The sequence below is a fragment of the Parasteatoda tepidariorum genome, chromosome 1, assembly GCF_982258835.1.
Source record: "Parasteatoda tepidariorum strain Cologne lab strain chromosome 1, Ptep-v5.0, whole genome shotgun sequence".
Lineage (NCBI taxonomy): Eukaryota > Metazoa > Arthropoda > Arachnida > Araneae > Theridiidae > Parasteatoda > Parasteatoda tepidariorum.
The window spans coordinates 7,376,608-7,400,426 of record NC_141755.1 but is presented as its reverse complement, the minus strand read 5'-3'; the positions used below and the strand labels follow the sequence as shown (position 1 = coordinate 7,400,426).

Genomic DNA, 23,819 nt, shown 5'->3' with positions numbered 1-23,819 from the left:
TCTAATTAAATTAGTTATTTATTTTATTTACTTATTTATGTATTGATTTATTTTTTTCATTGAAAACTAATGACATGTAACAAAATTTCTAGTATCTCCAATGATTGTATACTAAACAAAAATATTGATCATTGAACTATCACTGAACATTTAAGGCGAAATTTCTCCCTCTGTTAGACGCATGTGGTATAATTATAATAAAGTGGGTTCTTCATGAATCTATTGAGTTAAGCGTATCTCAAATGATCAGAAGATGAAACTTGATAATATTAAAAAAGTTTCTCCATATTAAAAATAAATTCACCGCTTCTTCTGTTTCGGATTTTTTTTTTTAGAGAGAGCGTTTCTCACTTTTGTACTTCTAAATCTAAAAATGAAACAATATCATATTTTGCACAGTTTTGAGAAACGTTGAAGGCATATTGTGATACCGAAATGTCATTAATGCGGGCGTCAACTTTCGAGTTATTATTTGTCAAAGTTGAAAATTTCTTCTTCTACTGTACGAAATTCATTTAAACGAAATTTTTTTGCAAAAGAATTGTAATTTTTTTGCTGCAACGTAAAATGTTTGAAAATGAGCATGTCTCACTTTGTTTAAATTTTAAATTTGTTAAATAGTTGGGAATAATAAAAAGTGTATATTGACAGGTTTTCGGTATATTTTAGAATTTTTCAAAGTAAAGGAAAAACTTGTCGCTGTAAAATTATAATATTTTGCATCCACGCATTATAGTTAAAAATAAAAAATAGGATTTTTTTTTAAACAAAATTTTGACTTATTTTTGGAGTAATTAAATTTCTATTATTCTTTCACTGCCCCAACGAGCAACTATAACTTAAATTCATTGTTGCTAACAACATTATGTTAGGTATGGAGATAATGTCTTTCCTTTCAAATTAATTGTCTTTTCTGTCTTTTCTTCTTTTCAGAAAAAAAAAGAAAAAAAAAGAAGAAGAAGAAGAAAAAAAAAGAAGAAAAAGAAAAGAAAAGAAAACTTCGAATGAGTATCTGAATTTTGCATTTTGTGATAAGATGAGATTTAGATGTATGTTTCATACGTTAGTTTCCATAGCATCATTACATTGCAGGTTTCTTTCTTTTTCTTTATTAAATTAAAGTAAACCGGTAAAAATTGAAGGTTAAAGATTGAGCAAGTAAATTTAAATTTTCATATTTTTTTAATTTGAATTTTAGTTTTTATGTGTTATTTTATTTTCTGAGACAACTGAAATAATGCCACTTTTTAAAGGAAGCTAATTACACTGGGGGAAAATGCAAATTAGCAGAGAAGAAAGTTAAGGTTAAAGTTAAAATTTCTAAAAACTATTTGTAGTAGTTAAAAGTATTATTTTTGTAGTGTGTAAAGCTCTGGGGAAAAATGCAATGTGTTGAAGAAGCTAGTATATATCACGTAACAACTTGAAAAGAATTGTAAAATGCAAAGAAAAATGATCCATTAATAATATTTTCTTATTAAATGATATTTTCTTAACTTCATAATGTACTTAAAGAAGACATTTTGGGGTGACAAGCAAAATCTTTGATTTAGACCTAACTGTTTTTATTAAAATAAATAAATAAGTTAAAAACGCATGGTTTCAAACATTTTAAAAATCATTCATCTGAGTGCAACTTATTGATTAATTCCTTGCTTGTTTACTAAAAAAGGGATAATAAATTTTCCAACAACTTTATTAAATTTATATATTTCATATTAATTAAATCCTTATCATCAACTCCTTTATCATCAACGTTTCGAAGTATCGACGCACAAAATAATCCTTGTAATACACTTTGACTGTTACTATGATCTTTTATACATTTTATAAAATTTCATGTAATATTTTAATATTTTAGATATTTACTGAGGAAAATTCTTCTTTCTTCTTACTTAGTTCAATGGTAAGAACAATTTACTTCCCATATCAAAATGCTTAGAAGCATCATTATTTAGGGATATAGGCGCATAAGCTTGAAAACGTTTGAATTTTTTCGACATTAATTATTCCTTAGAAATGAAATTAATTTTCATCTCCTTTTATTTATTTTAGCTTCTTAAGAATTAATATAGTAGTTCAAATATAAAGCTAACTTTATCTCGCATATTTTATTAAAAATAATTTTATGAGTAAAATAATAAAAGTGCCTCTTTTTTCCTATAGTCGGCAGCACTCTATATTTAAAAAAAAAAAAAGAAAAAAGAAGACACTTTTGCGCACTAATATGTTTACAAAAATACAAAAATTCAACAGATAATTGATTAAAAATAATTTCGATCTTCAGTTCTTAGCTTGGAAGCTTTCTGTCCTCATTTTTAAATTTGTCTAAGTGGTTTTTAATTAACACGACCTTCTATTTTCCCAAAGGAAAGATATAAAATGAAATATAAAAATATAAAAAAAATAAATTAATAAAAATCATCTTATGTTTTGATGTTTTCTATATAATATTATTTTTTACTATTTATGCAGGATCAAATTGATGCTTTGTTGTTTATGGCATGCATTCGAATAAACAGTGTTGGATCTGGGCACGTTTAAAGTGTATTATTTTGGAAATAACTAATAATGTATCTAAGAGATGGCAGCACCAATTCTTAAAAATTTAATGCGTGTCATTAATAGCAATATTTATTTTTTAAAGTCATAGGAATTTCTTCAAGAGTTCGGCCAATAAAAGTCTATATTCTATTTAATGCTCTCATATTTGTTGATTTTCTTTTAATTAACTTTTCTCTTTTTTGTATGAAGTAGTATGAAAATATTAACAGAATTCTATTTATTTTTAATGAATTTTATACCATTAAAACAAGCAAATAAAATAGAATTATGAAGCTTTTTTTATCACTTCTTTTTATCGCTAAGTTTTGAATAAAATAAATACATCATTTTGAAACAAATAAAGGTATGCAGTGGTTATCTTCTACGGCATCCTGTGCACGAAAAAAGAAGCATAGGCTTCCAACAACCAGATCATGGAGTGCCTCAATAGACTATTAAAGACAAACTAAATGTATTATTATTACATAACTTATGAAATCACATTTTAAGCAATAAGATAACTTGCCCAAGGAAATATTTTACAGATAACAAAATGTGTTTTAGAACAATTGTCGCAATTAAGTCTATGGTAATTGAAATCTAAATATTTCTTACATTTAATTAAAAAATTTTGAAAATATTGTGGAACTAATACATTTTATAAGACAGAATTATTTTCAAATAATTTATACGAAAAATTGAATTCAAAATGCGAGTTTAATCTATTTTGATCAAATTTTTGTTATTAACTTTCTTGTCATTTTTTCAAGCCCCGGGCATATACACACCTTTGTTCGTCACACGAGCATAGACATAGACAAAAAAATCATGTTTTAACGAAAACTACTTTACTATTTATTTATTTTCACTATTTAATTACTATAATTAGTTCTTTCTTTATTATTATTACTTATTTATATCCATAACACACTGTTAATACATTATTAAAAAAGCAAATATTTCTTACTAGTACTTGCTTTCTTCTATTCAAATCCATCCAGCAGCACACAAGCGTTACTCTAACTCATTTCTTCCTCAGCAACACACTATGTAATTTGCTCAAAAATTATGTATGTTGTTTGTATTTTAAATACTGGGGTTTTCAATTTCAACTATATTTGTTCCATTTTTTTTTTGGCACATTTTCACTTAATTTTGAGAAATATTTTTTTTACAGTGTGGCTGCAGTATTGCGATGTATGTAGTGATTGTCGATTTTAGTTCAGTTAACTGTTATTCTTTAGAAATAAAGAATGACTACATATAACAGCAGCAATAAATTCCGTTATTGTATAAAACACAGGTAAAGTAATAAAATAAAAAATATCGCTTTACTTTTATTCAGCATTGAAAAACGAACGTTGCGTGCCTGATTCTCATGCAAATTTTCGAAAGGTCTGAGAATTTAAATAAATATTTTTATATTTAATTATACTTTTAGTTAATTTTATTATACTTAATTGTTATAAATAAAACTAATCAAGCTAAAATAGTTTTAAATAAAGCAGTCTGAGAAATAAAGAAATATTTTTAGGACGATATTTTTAACCTTTTTGGACAAGTTTCGATGAAAAGCATCTTTTTTTATGACACCCTGAACGTTATCTATACATAAATAACTTGAAAATTCAGTTTTGTTGCACTTTTATTATTGCAGGGTACATTTAAGAGGTGTTGTTAATTTCTACAACGGAATAAATCCTAACGTAAAATTATGCTCTTATAAGGCATACTAAAGGAATATAAAGGTTGCATTTTTAATTACCTTAACCACATATGACTGAGACCTGTTTCAAAAAACGTGAGCAAGTTGCTCATTCACATTTCGCAGGTGACAACACAACTTAGATGTATTATACGAAGTCAATTCAAACCGATCTTTCATGTGATATCACCACTGACATATCAAGACAAAATTATTGTCTCAATTTTTTAAAGGAAACTTTTCTCAAGGTTTCAACAAAAACAAATCATTTTTTTAAAGCTACGTTTAAGAAGAAATGTCAAAATTTTCCTGAAAGTTAATTTTCGGTGAATATTTTGTGTGAGTTAGTTGGCCGTTCGTTAGCAAAAGGTGGCGGAGAAATTATGTATTTAAGGAACGCATTATGTTTACTTTTAGTAGCTGTGATATCTATCGGTAACTGTTCTTTATCAGATAATGTAACGGTTATTGTTAATTCTGAGAATATTACTTTAGGTTATGATGAAGGGATTGTTGAAGAGACAACAGAAATTCCAGAACAGACTTTCCAAGAAGCTGAGAAGGAAATTTTGGATTTTGTTAATAGCCTTCTCAAACAGTTATTGCCAAAAGTAGTCGGTGGATCTGGAGCAGCTGAACTCTCACCAAAATGCATTGCAGGAATGATGAAAATATTCGGAAATGTTCGTCGTTTGAAAGGATGGACTATAAAAAGTAAGTATTAGTTTCAAAATTTCTTTTTGATACTTATAGTAAATTTGTAATGAAGTAAATTTAATTTATATTTGTGCTTAATTTAATTTAAATTTGTGATTAATTTAATTTAATTTATATTTGCTTTTAATTTAATTTATACTATATTTAGTTTATATTTATGAATAATGTTAATTTCTTAGCTCCCTTTATGAGGATACACCTTGGCAGTAATAATCTAGATTTTTTTTCCTAGATTTTTCTTTATTTGCTTCAAGTTATAGTATTAATGCGTTTTCCTTGTTTAATTTGATTATATAAAATTAGGTGCTTCGATATTTTTATGCAAGTACCTTTTGGGTGTGATAAATAAAAAATTATTATTACTATTATTATAATTTGAAAAAAATATATTCTAAACTGTGACGTATTTTAGTTTACAGAGTAAATGAATTTGGATACAATCTTAATTAGTAAAATATCTTTCAATATTCTTTTGTGTTATTCATATGTACTATTATATTTTAAGAAAAAAAGTTCGAAAAAATAATTTATGTAAATTAAGTAGCAAACAGACAAATTACTGAAATCTCGATGTATTTTCTTTAGCATAAAAATAATGCAATGAAAAGATCATTAATACATAGCAAACGAAAGAAAGACAACAAGTTAACCGTAAATATTACTAAAAATATGAACGAAAATTAAGAAAGTAAAATTTATTGTTTATATAAATGCTTCCATCATTATAATGTAATTAAATCTTACATTAAGAAACAAAATAGAAAATAAGAATAAGACTTTAGCAAAATTATTGCAAAAGAACTTCACGACCTGTGACAGAAATAGCCATAGGTTCGAAATACGAGCCCACTGAATTTTGATGCTTTTTTAAAAGTAAGCGAAGTAATCTCTTTTTTGTAGAACCAAAAATGACAGTCTAAAATAAATAAAACAACAATAAAACTTTTTACCATTATAACAGTTAACTAATATAGTTAAAAAATGTGTAATAAAAGAAAAGGAAGTAAAAAGAAAATAATAATCTAACTTTAAAGTGATTAAAAATGCCTACAAAGACATTATATACAAAATATTCTTCTCATTTTAAGCAATACAATCATATTTTTCATATTTCTTAAGAATATTAAAGGCCGGGATAGCCTGGTTAGTTGGCGTTGAGACCATGTTCAAGAGGTTTGTGAGTTCGATCTCTGTCCGCCCACCCAATGTAGTAAATGATGACTGGTGCACGTTAAATGTGTCGTGTCACAATGTCTTCCCTGTTCCCATAACAAATCATACCGCTGGGGGGACTAGATTGGAGATTGATTGTTCTCTGGTTCAAGCCAAAATCATGATGTGTGGATGTAGGAATGGATCCACCCTATAAACAGGTTGTGAAGTGTCTGGCTGAAGTCGTATTCTTCGTCAAAGATGGCGCCACTGAAGAACAAGAAACGCACCCTCTGCCTTAAATTCACTTGGTTTCACCAAACAGGCTTGCTTGAATTGGCAACTTGCATTAAAAGCACAAAGAAGAATAACGACGGCATTAAAAGTGAAATTCGAACGAAATAATAGAGAAAAGGACTGAACATAATTCAAAATTCAGTCTAAAATTTATCATCAAGATAAAATATTTTAAAGAGTACAACTCATAAAAGTCTCGATTATCGGCGAGTTCCGAGAAGAGATTAGAATTTATATCGCACTTGATCGATAATTGTATATTTTTATTAAAGTTTAGTGAACACTTTTATGTATGAACTTTTATTAACTTTTTATGTAATATGCATACTTTTTTTAAACTATTCGTTGTTTTAGTGATTAAGACGTAGAACGAAGGTTTCAATTGCATGTGCATTGCGAAATTCTTTTTAGTATTTACACCTTACTTCATTTTATTTGACCATCGATGAAACATAAATTTTTGTTATCTGCTGTGCCCTTTCTAGCTAATTCCATGTATAATCAAGGTTCAACTAAATATAAAAGAATTATAGACTCCCAGACAGCAGAAGAGAAAAACTGAGATTCGCGCAGTTCGTATTCTAAAGTCGATAAATAACATAGGTTCACTTACGAATACCAAAGCCATCGCTTTCTATAGTAAAACCAGAATATAAAAGAAATTGAATTGTAATTGAATTTTAACTCAAAGCTTTACACTAAAAATTTATAAGTTACGTCTTATTTCTATGTCTTACGAAACGTAATAAAAATTAACGATGAAGTCTTCGAATAACAAATTTAAATAGTTATTTTATATGCATTAATGTAATTGCATATTCTGACCGGTAACATATTTATCATATAACATGCATTTCTTAATGTAACTGTAATAATTGCAAAACGCTAATTAAAAATAAAATGTTAACTGCACATTAATTACAAAAGGTTGCGTTATAGGATAATATCGTAGGGTTATTTCATACTGTAATAATGCAGCACTACCTTTAATTTTTATTGAGCAAATAAAAAACGCAATTAATTGATCAAAAGTTAAAATGCTCTATCAAAAATCGATGATAAGTAAATATTACAGGAAAATACCATCCAGAACGTGAGAAATAAAATAATTATACTTCAATAGGATTAAATAAAAAAACAAATGAATAATTTGCTAGTAAATACTCATTATCTAAGAAATAAATGAATAATTTAGATGCATATACATTTATAACTTTTATTGATTTTTTGCTGATTGCAAAGATATTAATATCTTCTTTCTTTATAAATGGCCATATTATGCGATTTTCGAATCAGTTGAGAATACAAGAAATGGTAAGGCAGCAATTATCGTTTTATATTTTGTAGAGCTATAATTTTTTTTAAATGTAATATTTCAATGTTGGCATCAAATTTTATAATTTTATTGTTTTCTTTTAGCTAAAATGACTGAAAATCATATTGAAAAATATATTTTATTCAAAAAAATATATCAGTATTCTCTTTTATCTATTACAATTAGTCAAAATATAGTTATTTTTCTATTGGTACATGACAGTTTTTCTTTTTTTCAGTACATTTCATTACGTTTAAAAATTTAAAAAAATAAATTAAAAACTGAGTTGGAGTTATCAACTGTGAAACACACGAATTCAATGAATTAAAAGTGGGCTTATACCGGGTAGCGCAAATAAAAGTGGCTCAGAGGAAAGGATATATAATTGAACGCCAACGTATACCTGTTACCACGCCATGTGTATTTAGACAACGCAATCGATTCAGGTCTTAGTACTGGCTGCGTCAGTGTGACTTGATCAGTGCACAGGCGAAGATCATACTCACAGAGTGCAGCAGAGGGTGTTCGTTCTGAAAAGTTACGTTAAAACAAATTCGTGGAAAGTGCGTGGTTAGTTGTTTGCTCATGAATTTAATGGTGTCAAAGTGTCGGTAAAAAAGTACCATGCAATAATTAGTCACAAAATGGGGCCAGACAGAATCTGTTTTGAACAAGATAGAAAACTTTCCCGAACGTGTTTGAATTCCAGAAATTGTGGATGCACTTAACCAGATGCTCCAGAGTTCTTACAAATCAACCAGACCAGACACTTGTCGCAAGAGTCCGGCATATCACATTGATTCTGCCAATGAACTCTCAAATCTAAAGTATATCGCCAACAATCCTCATTCAAGGACTGCAGCAGAGCAGTTTTGATCGGATTGAAGTTATTCCCGAACCACAGCTTCCTCCGCAACTGGCTGACAAGGATCCAAAAGTGTCAAGAGATGAATAATGGTCATTTTAAGCATCTGCTGTAAGCAGATTAGCGAAATATTTCCTTTGTTACTTTGTATCTGAAACTCTGTTCTCCCGGCCACTTTTATTTGCTCCACCCAGTATTTTCATAATTTATTTTCTAACAGATATTTATTGAAAAATTTGCATAAATGTTCTTTTTTCCATTTTTTATGAGGGAAACAATCATGATCTTTGGTTAGAGCGATAATTCTCATTATGATTGTCATTGTTATAGTAACACAATTCCTCAACTAAGATCCACAAACAAAGAAAATTCTGCATAATTAATATTATTTGAATATTCATCCTTGAATTTTGAAAACAATTAATGAAAACATTCTCCTCATAACGTTTCCTTCTCTATTTGTTTTTAACCTAAACTAGTGATCGACAGTTTGGGGAAAACTACTCCTGGAATATTGATGGGGACATCGTATACGATGGGGAATTATGACGAATGCTTGGACCTGTCAATCTCGAGTAAAGGGGAAGAAACTTCGGACCCATCACAAGAAATGTTTCGAGGAAAATATTGCCGAATAAAAATTCAACTACGGAAAACTGTGGTTGAGACAGCAGAGGAATATCAACACGGATTAAAAAACGCCTCTGACCTTCGAAAACTAAAGGAAGTAAATAATTGTTTTTATTATACAATAACATTTCTTTGATAATAACTGCATTTACAATCGAGAGAAAGTTGGAGATTTCTTTTTTATATTTAAGGTATTTGATTTAGATATTTTCAATTCATACAATTGGGTCTTTGTTTTAAAACAATAAGATTCTTAGTTTTAAAAAAATCGGACTTTTTAAAGCATTACGGCAAGCTTTATTTTGAAGCTTAAGAATAGAGTTTAAAATAAGATGAATTTTTTTTTTGTAAAAAAAACACCCAGAAAAAAAGGAAGAGTATTTTTTGTTAAAAAGTATATAACTGATTTCTCAAAATGATTGCAAATTGAATGTCTTGGAACTCTGACCATAAAATGTTTATAACTTCATTATAATAACTTCATTCGTTCTTCGGCATATATACCTTCGAAAAGGATCAGGGTACGGCAATTTCAAAAAATTAGGAATTTCTTTTTTCATTTGATAAAATTTCGTTATTTTTTTTTAGCAATAGTAAAAAAATGACTGCTTTTCAATTAGAATGCACATGAAAATGTTAAGTTTATTTTTTTCCATTGAACTTTATTTTAATTTAAGTTCAAGAAATGGAAAAATTTGAAAAAAAAGGTATGAAAAATAAATAGAAGTATAGATATTTGATGCAAATTGAAAATTAATTAATTAATTGAATAATAATAAATCCAATATTAAAGTCTAGGGCGTAGGAAAAAATTACAGCATAACGTTTTAGTTGTTTTTTTTTTAAATTGTAGAATACTTTTAAAATGATCCTCAGAAGATTTGTAAGTAAATTATGTATTTTTTTAATAAAACTTCAAATTCAATTCAAAAGAATGCACGCAAATTTAAAACGGGTTCGAAATGAGTCAATCTATAGTTAGAAAACTACTTTCTGCTAAAAGAATGTAATGATCACTTTTAATGCACAGTTATAATATTTTCATTGATACTAAAATAAGTAGGTTTCTACAATGCTATAATGTAGGGTTAAATTGCATTATCTAATCCAATTTTCAGTTAAAAGTCAGTATTTTGAAATATAAAAATATGCATGTTTATGTAAAAAAAAGTCTTCTTAATATATAAGAAATTGGGATTAAAATTATTAGTTAGATAAAGTGAAAATGGGCAAAGTGTTTTGCATCCTGATTATAAAGTGATAATATTTTTAGTTTCACACAGCGAGTAATTAAGTTTTAATTCTCATAGTCCTGTTTTAGCGGTATAACATTTGTTAAATTTTGATTTTAATTTATTTATTTTTTGAAAATTTAATCTAATGATTAAAGGCGTAATTTTATAGGTTTTTGTAAATTCTACGAGATTGAGTATCCAATTATTTAAAACAGCAAAGTTTAAAACATATGTTTCAGAATATATTCTTTCAATTTCCAAAAAGGTTAAAATTAGACTGATATATATTCTTACAAACAAAATTGCATAAAATGAATAACAGATGCATAAAATGAAGTTTTAATATATTTTTGTAATTATTAGAATTAATCAATTGAGACTAAGATTTATTTTTTTTTTTTAAAATAAGTTTTCCTATTTCCTCTTTTATTCATAAAATGAAGTAGTAATTGAATTAATTATAAAAATACTTATTTCTAGTTACTTCGCGAATAAAAGGGTATCTTATTCTTTCTTCATTTAATCTATCTAGTTCTTTCAAATATGTACTTTTAAATTTTTATTATGCTTGTGTACTGAGAAAAAAAAATTATGATCAAAATTACCAATTAAAAAATGTTATAATTCTTGTCTAGGTAATACAATTTGTTCCTTACATTCGCATAGACCTACCTTATTTGACACATTTTACTGGCTTATGTTTTCCTTCTACATGTTCGAACCACGATATCAATTTCTTAGCTGGACTTGGTAAGTAATGTTTCATGAAAACTATTAGTCAACTTTTACTAGAAAAGACAATGCCTCAAAAGAAGGGGATTCCATTTTCTCTTCTCTTTGATAGTTGTACCAAATAAATAGTTCTCTTACAATACCGCAAGCATAATCAAAAGCAACATTCTTTATAAAAAATACATATTTAAAAAGAAAATTCTACAAATCCCTCTCTCCTATACACAAGTTATTAAATAATGCAATACGTACAGAAACACAAGCAATTTTTTAAAATGTAAGACTACAATACTAGATGATAATTAAAGAAATTTTAAATTAAGTAAAAATTGTAAGTTTAAAAAAAATTTAGCTAAACAAAAGTGAAGCGTAATAAATTGCTTTTCGCAATTTCATCTGTGTATTACAATATAGTTGTTATAGTCTTTAATTCAAACAATACACACAAATTAGCTAACAAACAAGTACCAGCAAGTTTTAACAAAGTACTTTTTCGATGTATTTTAGGCACTTTTGTCAGTTTAACGGACGTTTAGAATACAATTAACGATTACCGATACTATAAACCTTTGTTTTCCTTTTCCTCATCATTTTAAGAATGTAGCTGATACGAAAATACTTCAAATAATTAAATATATATGTTTCTGTTTTTTGAGAAACCGCAATCAGCAAAATGTACTTCTTTTAGGATAAAAAGATTAATTAACTTCTATTTATTTTTTTCCAAACTAAACGTATTTCGTTAACTTTATTAGGAGGGGAAGATTCTTAGCAAATTTTTTAAAAAGGAAAATACTCATTTTTTAAAATTTTTTTAAAACTTGTTTATGAACAGGAGATTCTTTGTTAACGTCTGAGCTAAACGATGGGAAAAAAGCAAAATTTCTACGATTCTTACAAATATGATGGTTTTTTGATGCGTAAAAAGTTGCAAAAAATCTCACAAAAATGGATAAATTAAACATTTAATCCAAATTTTATATTTTTTTATTTCTATAATATTTTATTTCTATATAAGCTACTATGCAGCTACCCTGATGCCAAATTTCTCAGTCATACCAGACCTATAGAAAATATTCGGTGCGTAGTGATGTTTTTTTATAGTCTTTTGTTACAGGAAATTTCTGTCAACGTGTTTTTTTCCGTACCATACGGAAAATTTCTCGCAACTTTCATACCAAAAATTTTCTGCAATACAACAATTTTTTTTTTACAGTGTAATCATTAAATTTGAGGAAGTATTTTATATTATCAAATATATCTCGCCATCATATTATTTTTCATGTTATTCATATACCATAGACATTCATTTTATTTTTTAATTTGTAAAAGCAAATGTTGTTACTGTATTGAAATCTTGGGGGTAAATTATCTTTGATGAATATTTTGCAAGGCATGCTAGTGTCAAACGTGCAAGTGACAATATGCTAATGTCAACATGCTTATGACAACAAGCTAGTGTCGAATAAATTTCTCTTTTAATTTTCTTAGTTAAAACAATGTTATGTGTACCAGTGAAAAAAATTAAATTTAATTATAAATTTAACTTGTGATATGTGCCGATAATTTAAAGTAAGTCTTAATTTAAAAAATATACCGTAGTAAATTAAATGATTAAGATATATTACATACAGAGAATGGGTTGTAAAATTTGATAGATGTATCCAGTCGATAAAGTTTAAGATAATTAAAGAAAAATGAAAGATTAATTAAATAACAAATTTTGATGATAAATTTGGAGCATCATAAATTGATGGAAAGAAAAGGCCAAAAGTGATCGAAAATAGTGGGAGGACAATTGCTTAAGTGCCACGTGAATTTAACCCAACAGCAAGGGCTCGTGGTCAAGATAAAGTTAGGGGACGACTGAATAACATCTATGAAATTTATACACAACAATAAATGAGTTGTAACTATCCTCTAGTCAAATAAATACAAAGAAAAAAAAATGAGTTACTCACCTCGATGAACAAACAAGAAGGCGTCGAGGATATACAGTACTTCACAAAAAAATACAAGGTATTCACGTTCACATCTAAATTTTATTTTAAATATTTTTCTACAGAGGACAATCGAATCCCCTGAGTGGGGAGGGGTGTAGTTATAATAATAAAGGGAAGTGTTTTGCCAAACTTCAAATGACTCGTATTTTTAAAACTCAAAATTGATCTAAAAATGGAAATGATAAATCAAAAAAAAATGGCAAAGAAAGAAGTAGCTTTGGGGTGGTTTGGCGTGGCTCGCTGACCAAGAGGGCCAGCTTACCAGCCGCACCGCAATCCCCGAGAGAAGTGTGTACTCTTCAGTACCAAAAACGTTAATAATAAAATGGCGTCCCTTAAGCGCGGGAAAAAGCGAGTTGAACAGCAGGAGAGAGAATGACTGTGATTGGATGGGGGGATTACTACACGATTAGGTCACCACCAATCAGTGCAAAAAATAGTACTCCCACACATACAAGAAAGGCGTGAACACGCTAAAAATTCTGGAAAAATCTAGAAAAACCGAGCGGAAGAGTCACTACGTGCAAAAAATTGAAGGTTACTTGAAAGTGAAGGGAAAAGAATTTAAGTGGTGACGTAAATAGAATGTGAGGGAAACGAATTCGTCCTTGAAGGACAGTGGGGTCAGACGACCTTGAATTGTAAAAGGTGAAAAGGAGAAAAACACAAAATGTGTTGCTAACTTAAGAGTAAAAAGAGACATTTCCAATTCTCTTCACAGAGAAAAAATGAAGAGAAATAAAAAAGAAAAGTGCAAAATACAATAAACTATGAAAGGTTGAATTAAAATTAAAAAAATTAAGTTAAATTCCGGACATAAAAAATCGTACCACGACACAGTGACATCAAACAACTGACATTAAACTAAAAAAGGGATTAAATTAAAACAATTAGAAAAAAAAACGTCACACATCACTGTGACATTATGCGAGCAATAAAAACCTTTCAATATCAAGGCAAATATAAGAAAAGGAAAATATTCGCTTTGCAATAACATTTCAGTGGAAGTGAATTTTAATTAATTATAAAGTATGAGTGTAATTAATTATTTTTTTCCTTCTTTTTCATAATAGCGTAATGTATTTTTATTTAAAAAAAACTATTTCTATATTTAACGTTATGTAACTGTAGCTTTCAATACTTCGAAATAACAGGCATTTACCACTAGAAGATTTACCACTTAAATTCTAAAAGAATTAACACGTTTTTTTCATGAACTTCATAATAATTTATTATGTGGTTTGGAAATCGTTTCATATTATTGTTAATGGTTATTTAATTGAGCTAGCATTAATTTACTTTTGCATTAATGCACTTATCTATTTAAAAATGAGAAGCGAAAGTTTTTAATGCCCAATTTTAAAAATTCTTGATTGAACTTAATGATTGGAACATTTTGTTTTAGTTCCTTTTCCTGGATCAGCCTCTTTGGACAGATGCGATGTCAAAACAGAAGTAGAAGTCGAAAACTATCAACTACTAATCATGTAATGATTTCTGATTTTATAATCATTTTAATGCATTAAGATATATTATAATCTTACATCCAAGTCATAAACAATTATAGTTATTAAGTAATTTATGCAAAAAAAGGTGCAGTGTTTTTTGTTTTAGACAATTCTATAAAAGCTTATAATTAATGAATAACAGCTTTTCAATTAAATAAACATTAATATTTTTTACCAAGTTTTTACAAGAAATTGTATGACTCTTTTATAAAAATACATTTGCAATCGTTCATAGATTTTTTTTCTTCATTTTTACACTTGAATAGGATACTTTTTGATTTTATAAAATTAAATATGACATTTACAATGTGATAACTGTTTTATAAGAAAAAGTTTCTAATCAGAGAAAGTAGATAGTTAGCAGAAGCAGTTGTAGATAGCAGAAAGTAGATAGTTGAAGATAGAAGTTGCTTGATAAGATGGTATCTATTGTATTCTAATCAGATTGTGTATTTTCATCAACATGTATTTAAAATGTGTTCAAATTCCACACATTATATAATTGAACAGTTATCATTTATATTATTCTTGTACAAAAAATCATCATTATATTATCATGCATCAAAAATATAAAAAAAAAATTATTTTAATTTTGGCTATTATTTCACAATAACTATGATTCATTAAAGCAGTATATAACTTTAGGAAATGCTACATTTTTTGTTAACCTTTTCAGCTGTATCTTTTTGTTTCTGGTTCTTCTAGCATCTTTAAGCACATCTTTAGATTGGTGGTCACATTCAGGAAACAATAAACCAACAGTTGATGACCATGATAGTAAGTTTATAGTAAATTATTTCCCTGAATTCTAAATTTCATATCAATAAGGTCTCGATTAAAATTTTAATTTGTTGAAAATTTCGCCCTTGTATCTAACAGCCAGTATGCATATCTTATAGCCGGTATTGCCTGTTGATTTAAATGTAACTGGAGTTCAAAATCTGTCAATTTTGATTCTAAATAATTCAAATTCTAATGAAATTAGATTCAAATGTAACTGGATTCAAATATGTTGCGAGAATGATACGTGTGAGAGTAATGTTTGAAAGAGTGATACATGCGTTGCGAGAGTAATGCACGCGAGAGTAATGTCTGCTAGAGTAAAGCAAGTGTTGCGAGAATGATACACGCGAGAGTAATGTTTGCTAGAGTGGTGCATGTGTTGCGAGAGTGATACACGCGAGAGTAATGTCTACAAGAGTAAAGCATGTGTTGCAAGAATGATACACGCGAGAATAATGTTCGCGAGAGTGGTGAATGTGTTGCGAGAGTGATACACGCGAGAGTAATGTTTGCAAGTGTGATACATGCGAGAATACTGTTTGCAAGATTGATGCAGCTGTTGCGAGAGTGATAGATGTTTACAAACATATTACCTGTGCAGAACGTCGCAAAACATTTTTAATCAAAGAATTAACAGAGCCAAAAGGAAGAAAAGTTAATTTAACTTTATGCATGATGATAACTAAATTAATAATTAAATTGACAATATTTCTTAAATGATAATAATTGTTGTTGTTGTTACTAATCCTTCATGACCTAGCAACAGCTATATCTGGTCCATGAGTCCATTTATTCTAGCAAAGTCAATAACAAGAAGTGGAGATGTTTTTAGGTCTTCCAAACCCAGACCCAGGCAGTCCAGGATATGCTCCGGACAAGCTGGCTCTGAATGACACTTATTGCAGGTTGGAAAAATTTTGCAACAGCAGCTAAAAGTCATTCCTTTAAGATGGCCATTATTTAGTCTTGAAACCGCTGTCATATCTGGCCGATCCCCCTCGAGCCCAAGAATGCAGCCGGGGCGCTTTCTACAAGAATATAATAGTAATTTTGAGTATATATAAAAATAAATAAGAATGATAATATAGTAATAAATATGAATGACAATAATAATTTTGTGCTATGGTATTTATTTCGATGCAAATTGGTTTTTATCGCATTTCAAGGATTAGTTTGCTATCCAAATTTATTTAATAATTACTTTAATCGATTGATCAGCTTGGTAATAATCTCTCATTGCTATAATCCTTCATTGGTTATTAAAATGCTTTTTTCAACTTTCTAAAATAAAATTATTCTATATTTCAAGTGAGATAAATTAATTCATTTTACAGAAAGGTGTGTATCTGTGTCATTGTCTTTTTCAATTTGCAATAATAGTAAACGACTGATGAAAAATATTGAAGAAGATACTGATGGATTACTTTCTGGAAAGTGCGTAAGAGGTATTTGTGTTGTAGCTGTTGTTTGGGTCATTGTCGGCACCACCTATTTCTTCCCTTCTAAAGCATTCTACATGCAAACAGGTAAGAATGCTATTTAATATAATGATGGAAGATAGATGTAGAAAAACGTTTGTAGAAAAACGACAATATTACAACTCTATAAAGAAACGTTTTTCATCTCTGAAAAACGTTTCTCTATAGAGTTGTAATATTGTCTTGTCGGAATATTTTAATATATTTATGTTGTTTACTAGTGCGTTAATTCAATTTATATGTCACCATTTGCATTTCAAATTCAAATGTTTTAATCAGGAATGCACTTAAAATCAGCCACTAATCAGGGAAGTCTTAATGCAGTCTACAACCTTTTAACCAAAAAAGGTAGTTTTTATTTTAATTTAAAGAGCACTTAATATCTTTAATTCATCATATCTATATCGAATTTTACAGATGTAATTAGATAAATTTACAAGGCTTTGCAATAAAAATGTTTATTAATTAAGTTAAGTCAAGAAACTAACACAATAGAACCTCGATAGATCGTTTCTCTATTGACCATTGATCACAAACTATAGATACCGGAAAACGACAAATGCAGGTCCACATAAAATATCAAATAATAATTAGAAAATGTACGAAAATTAATAAATTTACAATGAGAGTAAAATAATTTTAATTGAAAAAAATTTAAAAAAAAGTAATTTCTGCAAAAAATTTACGATGCAAAATAAGGATAAGTAAATATATTTATTTATTTAAATCATTTAAAAATCTTGGTTCCCTTTTTTTTCTCAGCCAAGCAATAAAATGTCGACATTTGTTACAGATTGTTGCTCATTTTCTGAAAGTGCGAATATAAGAAGTACTCAATATTTTACAGGCTTTGAGACCTTTCACAAATGTTTGTTCTAATTGGTATATTTAAGTTCGGTCTATATCGGTATCACTTTGCACTTCGTCAGTTTCTGCAACCATTTTTTGGACAGATAACAACACAAGTTGCAATATTTCGATCATCTAATGCATAAACATCAAACCTCTTGTTTATGGGCTTTGTGATGTAACAAGCAAAGTTAAGCAAAACAGTACAGATCAATTTAAAAATTGTCTCGAGTATTAGTTCGAGATTGTTCGTTTTTCAATTGAGAAAGAAGTTGTGTGCTAGTTTTGAAATAAATTTGTGAAATTCACGTCTTATTTTCTATGTGACACTACAACGTTTTACCCAAACAGTAACAAATCCACGTTTTCTTCATTATTAGCATCAGAATTTACTGCTTTTCTACTTAAAACAAATAAATTTCATTTTTTTCTTCAAATGTCGGTAGAATTTCTGAACGATAGCAACGGGGATCTGCCAGTTTCAAAAATGATCTGAACGGGCATTATTACCATTATATGAATAGTATTAGAGACTGGATCGTTAAAACAAGACGATACATACGGAAAAACGAAAGATGCGGCTACGATGGATTGAAATTCTACCGTATTAAACTAAGCATTTCATTATCCTATCTATATTTAGTGTTATATTAAGACATGACGTTTGAAATTGGTGGAAAAAAAGGGCAATGTAGTTAAAAACAAACGAAGTTATAAGGAATTATTTCATTCATCAAAATATGACAGCCATTCTGAATGAAAAAATATTTTTATCTAAATTAAAATAGATTTAATTGTAAATTTGACCACACAGTCGTAAATTAAAGCTTCATATATGCGGTAAATGTGTACCAATTTCGATGCTTCTATCATTAAAGACGTGACTGTTTCACCTATCTGTAATATTAATAGTCTTATCAATTTCAATTCGATCTCATTCGATTCAGAGTAAAGAAAAGAAAAGAAATATAAAACACTTATCAGCATAATACGTAACTTCTCAGATAAGAGTTTCGAGCGCGCAAATAGGTAGAGGCATAATAAGTGGGTATAGAAAGATATAAGCACAAAATTGTATTTTTTGCGCATTATACTTAGTTAATCTTTTATTATTTCTGAACTATTGTCCTATCAAACCGGATTTTTGTTCATTCCATTTAGGTTGAAAAACTTAGATGGTGCTTAAGATTTTTTTTGGAACCCTTTTTATAGTCACAAAAACAAAATGGAAGCTGAAACTCACCTTGAGAGAAAGACTCTCAATTTCAGCGTTTCTGAATCACAAAAATGGAGCAACTCTTTAACACCGAGTAGTGTGAAAGAGCATTCGTGATGTTTCACTACACCAGGAACTATCCTTATTTCTTGGTGTAGTGAAACAACTAGATTGAACAGTTACATATAGTGTTACACTTCACCACTTTGATGAAAAGTATTTAGTTGCAAAAATTTTTGGCGTAGAAATACACAAAATTTTTTCTACAATGCAGCACATGCGTAAAATATGAATTTTTTCTTAATACAGCTAGCTTAAAAATATATTTTCATTTCCAGGTTTACATTTTTAATCTAAAAGACTATACTTAAATAAAAAAAAAAACAAACATTGAATTAAGACTAAGTCATTTTTAATGACAAAAATGAAGCGTAACGTTTTCTAATTTTGTATGATAATTGGATAATTTAAAAGAATTTATAAGATGCAGCTTAGTTTCAAACATATTCTGTAACTCAAATTAATTTTAAAGTGAACTAGCTTTCTTTTTTCTCGACATTAGTAAACATTGCAACATTTCCTGGGGCATATTGTCAAAATAAGCATCAGATTCCAGAAAGTCGTTATATATAAAAAAATAAATGCCAAAGTTAGTGGTATTGAGTTTATTAAATAAGTTGGAAAATCGTTACTTCTTTCTTAATGGACCTTTATTTCTTAGATTATTGGGAGAATTTTTGATTTAAATATTTGCCAGACTTATGAAAGTAGCTTAGGGCTTATTTTCATAGAAAGAACTTAATTCCGGATAGTTATTTAAATTACAATTTTTTGAATAATTCGGAAGTGTCAGAATTTTTGATGACATAATTTTCTTAAAGTAAATTATTAAAATGTTATACATTTATTACAAATAGTTAAGCAGATGAATCACATATTTTTCTTCAAATTCATCATAACACTTTCAACGTGTTCCGATGCAATCTCCATATTCTTTGCATCATGTTTAAGTGGTTAAAAAGAAACTTAGATATTGCTATGAGAATTAAACTGGGGATTAGTTGGGTTGTTCAGAACGACAATATTTTAATAGTGAATAAATATTTTATGAAATTATATGTTGTACATATTGATCCAATATATTTTGCCATCTTTCTGGATCCACGCTCATGGAATTTTTATTCTTTTCTGGCAACAAACAAATCCAGATGAATTTCTCCTCCTTGTTTGACGTAAGTGTTTTACTACTTAAACTTTTTATAGAGACCAAAGCATTGTCGGTCGTATACAACCCAGTTTTTGCCCCCAGTGATGAGTCATCAAAAATGGATCATTTTATTACGCTTTAACAGAAAATCATAGACGTTATTGCGGATGCACAAAATTCCATTTAAAAAAACAGGAGGAAGCTATATGTCTAGTTTTAAGATTCAAATTGAAATTTGAGATGTCATATTATTATGAAAGGAGGAATTCGATAAATGTATGTTTTAGTGATCTCACGAATTATTATTCACCGCTTGCGTCAATTAATACGTTCATTATGTCTTCATTAGCCAAAATGGTCTTTCTAGATCATGGTGCATCTTCCACATCAAAATTACTGGATCGAAATTTCGCAAACCATTTTTGGCATTGACATACTGTCAGTGGCACTGTCTATACACTGAGTGTGACATTAAAACCATCTTTTCATGCATATAGCATAACTTTGTTCCTTGCTCGGACAACATATTTACATTTTGATTCCAAAAGTAAATGTAACATGACGAAAATCTGCTTTCTACTTTCATGTTTGAAAAGACATCAACCAAAAACTACAGCGCAGAAACAATTGAACTTTTTTAGAAGCAAGAATTGCTATAAAAGCTGTAAAAATGTCTAATGATTATGTGACTATACCGAATTAAATTTGCTTTTTAAATTAAAGAATCATCTCTTCTGCAGTGTATTTAAGTATTATAAGCTTGACTCAGCCTCTTTACAAATAAATAATTGTAGCCTCATAAAATTTATGTATGTAATACTTTATGTATGTTACTTGGATGCCCTTTCTTAGATAATGGATGTGTATAATTTTAAAATATGTTCCTCATATACAGATATATCTCTGTTTAGACCAGTTATGTTTATGAAACTTAATTATAATATATATATATATATATATATATATATATATATAATAATATATATATATATATATATATAATAATATATATATATATATATATATATATATTATATATATATATATATATATATATATATATATATATATATATATATATATATATATATATATATATATATATATATATATATATATATATATATAATAATAATATATATATATATATATATATATATATATATATATATATATATATATATATATATATATATATATAATATATATATATATATATATATATATATATATATATATATATATATATATATATATATATATATATATATATATATATATATATATATATAATATATATATAATATATATACATATATATATAATAAAACAAATGATTTGTGTATGTGGGGATGTCTGCGCACTGAATTGTTTGTACACCTTAGGAAAATGCGACATTGAACATGAGGCAAAATAAGTATAATTATAAACGAATTTCGAACCTTGATTTTCGTTTTTAATTTAAGTTTTAACTATGAATTTTTAGGTATATTTCTGGTGCATTATTTTGTGATTTTTACGTTATTTCTTTACATTGAAGCCCATCGTATTGATATGAAACGTCCAAGAATTTTGATTTTTTTTATCGTCAAGTTCAGATCTTTTCTTTCAAAATGAACTATCTTATTTTTTCCTAGGGCGATTGTTTTTATTTAAAAAAAATAATTTGAGAAGCCCATTTTCGTCAGCTTATTTTTTCTCAAATTTTTAATTGTAATATCCGTTCTTTATTTGATTAACACAAGGATTAAAAATTTTTAATTGTGTAATCCTTGTGTTAATCAAATAAAGAAATTAGATAAACATATTCAGGGATCTTTCTTCTCGTTTAAATTTAAAACCTGAAAGAAAAAAGCAAAAAAAAAAAGAAAAAAAAAATCATGCAATTTTTAAATAATCTGATTCCCTGGGAAACCATTAAAACAATATTATTTTATCTATTTTGGACGACGCATGCGCATTGGATGAAGTAAGGGAGAGATCACTAATTCTCGGTGATATCGTAAATATTATACTATCGCAATATTTGTTGGAAAACGATATTTTCTGAAGTCATGACGTCTGACGATATTTTGTGACATCAGAAGGTATAATGCTATATTTGTCATAGTAACTAATATTATTTATTTTTCATATTTTATAATTTTTTCATTTCCCAAATGAAGAAAAAATTATTAATCGTAATTTTATAAATAACTGAGTATTTATGAAAAATTTACTTTTTATTAACTAAGAAACAGAAAAGACTATATAATTTTTTGTGTGTACTTAAATAATGAAAGTTTTTTCGAGTTAATTTTTGTTGCTGATCTAAATAAAATAAAAGAGAAAAACGAATGCTACATATTTGAAAAAATGTATAATGTTAAATAATGATATTTTAGTGACATGAGGTTTTATTTTTTATCTGCTGGTAATCCAAAATATTGCCAAATGTTACTTTTAACGCAAGAAACTGTTACTAACTGGTGGCATAGTGGACTGTTTTCGATACCTCATTTTAAAATATTTATACGAAAACGACAATTGTTTTTGTTGTGGTCGATATATTTTGGAATAGATATATCCGCTAATACAATTTTAAAAGGAAATAACTAAGATAAAATTTGAAAAAAAAAAAAAGATATTTGAAAGACAATTTTTCGCAACTTTTAATAAAAATAAACAAATCTGTCTTCAATAACTTTTTTTCGACTTTCTCCTTGTCAATTTTAGTATCAATTAAAATCTTAATTGCCTAAAATGAGAAGTATACAAAGGAAAAACTAAAAAAAAGAAAAAAATTAAGCAATTATGATAAATGGAAACAAGAATTTGACATTTTACCTAGAGTGTTGAATACAAAAACTGGGGCATTTTTACTTATGGTTTGATTTGAGATTATTCTCTGAATTTGTCTCAATATTGCATACATAAAGAGAATTAAATATATATGTCTAATACTAAATTTAAAAAATTGTTAGTTATTGAGTATGTTTCCCTTGATTAGTTTCAAATGAATATGTCTGCATTTGTTTGATTATTTTGTTACATTAAAGGAATAATTTTTTTTACAACTCCTGATTTTATTTTTCAGCAAACCTTCGAAATCTACACACTTACTGGAATGAAGCATATTTTACTATCATTCAAGCTTATCCCTTAGCTTTCGATGCATTACTTGTCTGCTAGTAAGCTTTCTCTAAATAATTTTATTAATTTAGCAAGAAGAATCCAGATACTATTTTTTTAATAATTTAAATTAATTTTACAAAACACTTGATTTAATACATATTTTTTACTCGTATGTCTCTCCGTGTTTCAATATCCTTTCAAAAGAATTTAGAAGCAATGGATAGTTAAAGTATAAAATTACATTTTCACTTAAATGGGAGAGCAATTTATATAGTCAGGACTTTTAAGAACCATTTATCAATTATCAGGAAATAGCTATTCGTTTTAGTTCCTAGCTAACTGAATTACTAATGCCTTAATTAAAAATGTGATTTATTGCATTTGTAAATCAGAATGAAATTCCATTCTACAAAACCAAAAAACCAGTCTCGTTCTTTTTAAAAATAAATGGAATAAATAAACAAAATTT

The 23,819-nt window shown here is 27.7% G+C and overlaps 1 protein-coding gene across 1 annotated transcript in view; it reads left to right on the top strand.

Moving 5' to 3' along the window:
* Window positions 1-4,364: 4,364 nt before the first annotated feature.
* Window positions 4,365-23,819, top strand: part of LOC122270688 (nose resistant to fluoxetine protein 6) — a 38,925-nt gene continuing 19,470 nt past the window's right edge. Inside the window, exons 1-7 of the mRNA XM_087158765.1 lie at window positions 4,365-4,963; window positions 9,075-9,322; window positions 11,096-11,210; window positions 14,601-14,682; window positions 15,380-15,480; window positions 16,821-17,012; window positions 23,313-23,406. Coding sequence (XP_087014891.1) covers window positions 4,633-4,963; window positions 9,075-9,322; window positions 11,096-11,210; window positions 14,601-14,682; window positions 15,380-15,480; window positions 16,821-17,012; window positions 23,313-23,406 — 1,163 coding nt within the window. The 5' untranslated portion in view covers window positions 4,365-4,632. The remainder of the gene's footprint in view (window positions 4,964-9,074; window positions 9,323-11,095; window positions 11,211-14,600; window positions 14,683-15,379; window positions 15,481-16,820; window positions 17,013-23,312; window positions 23,407-23,819) is intronic.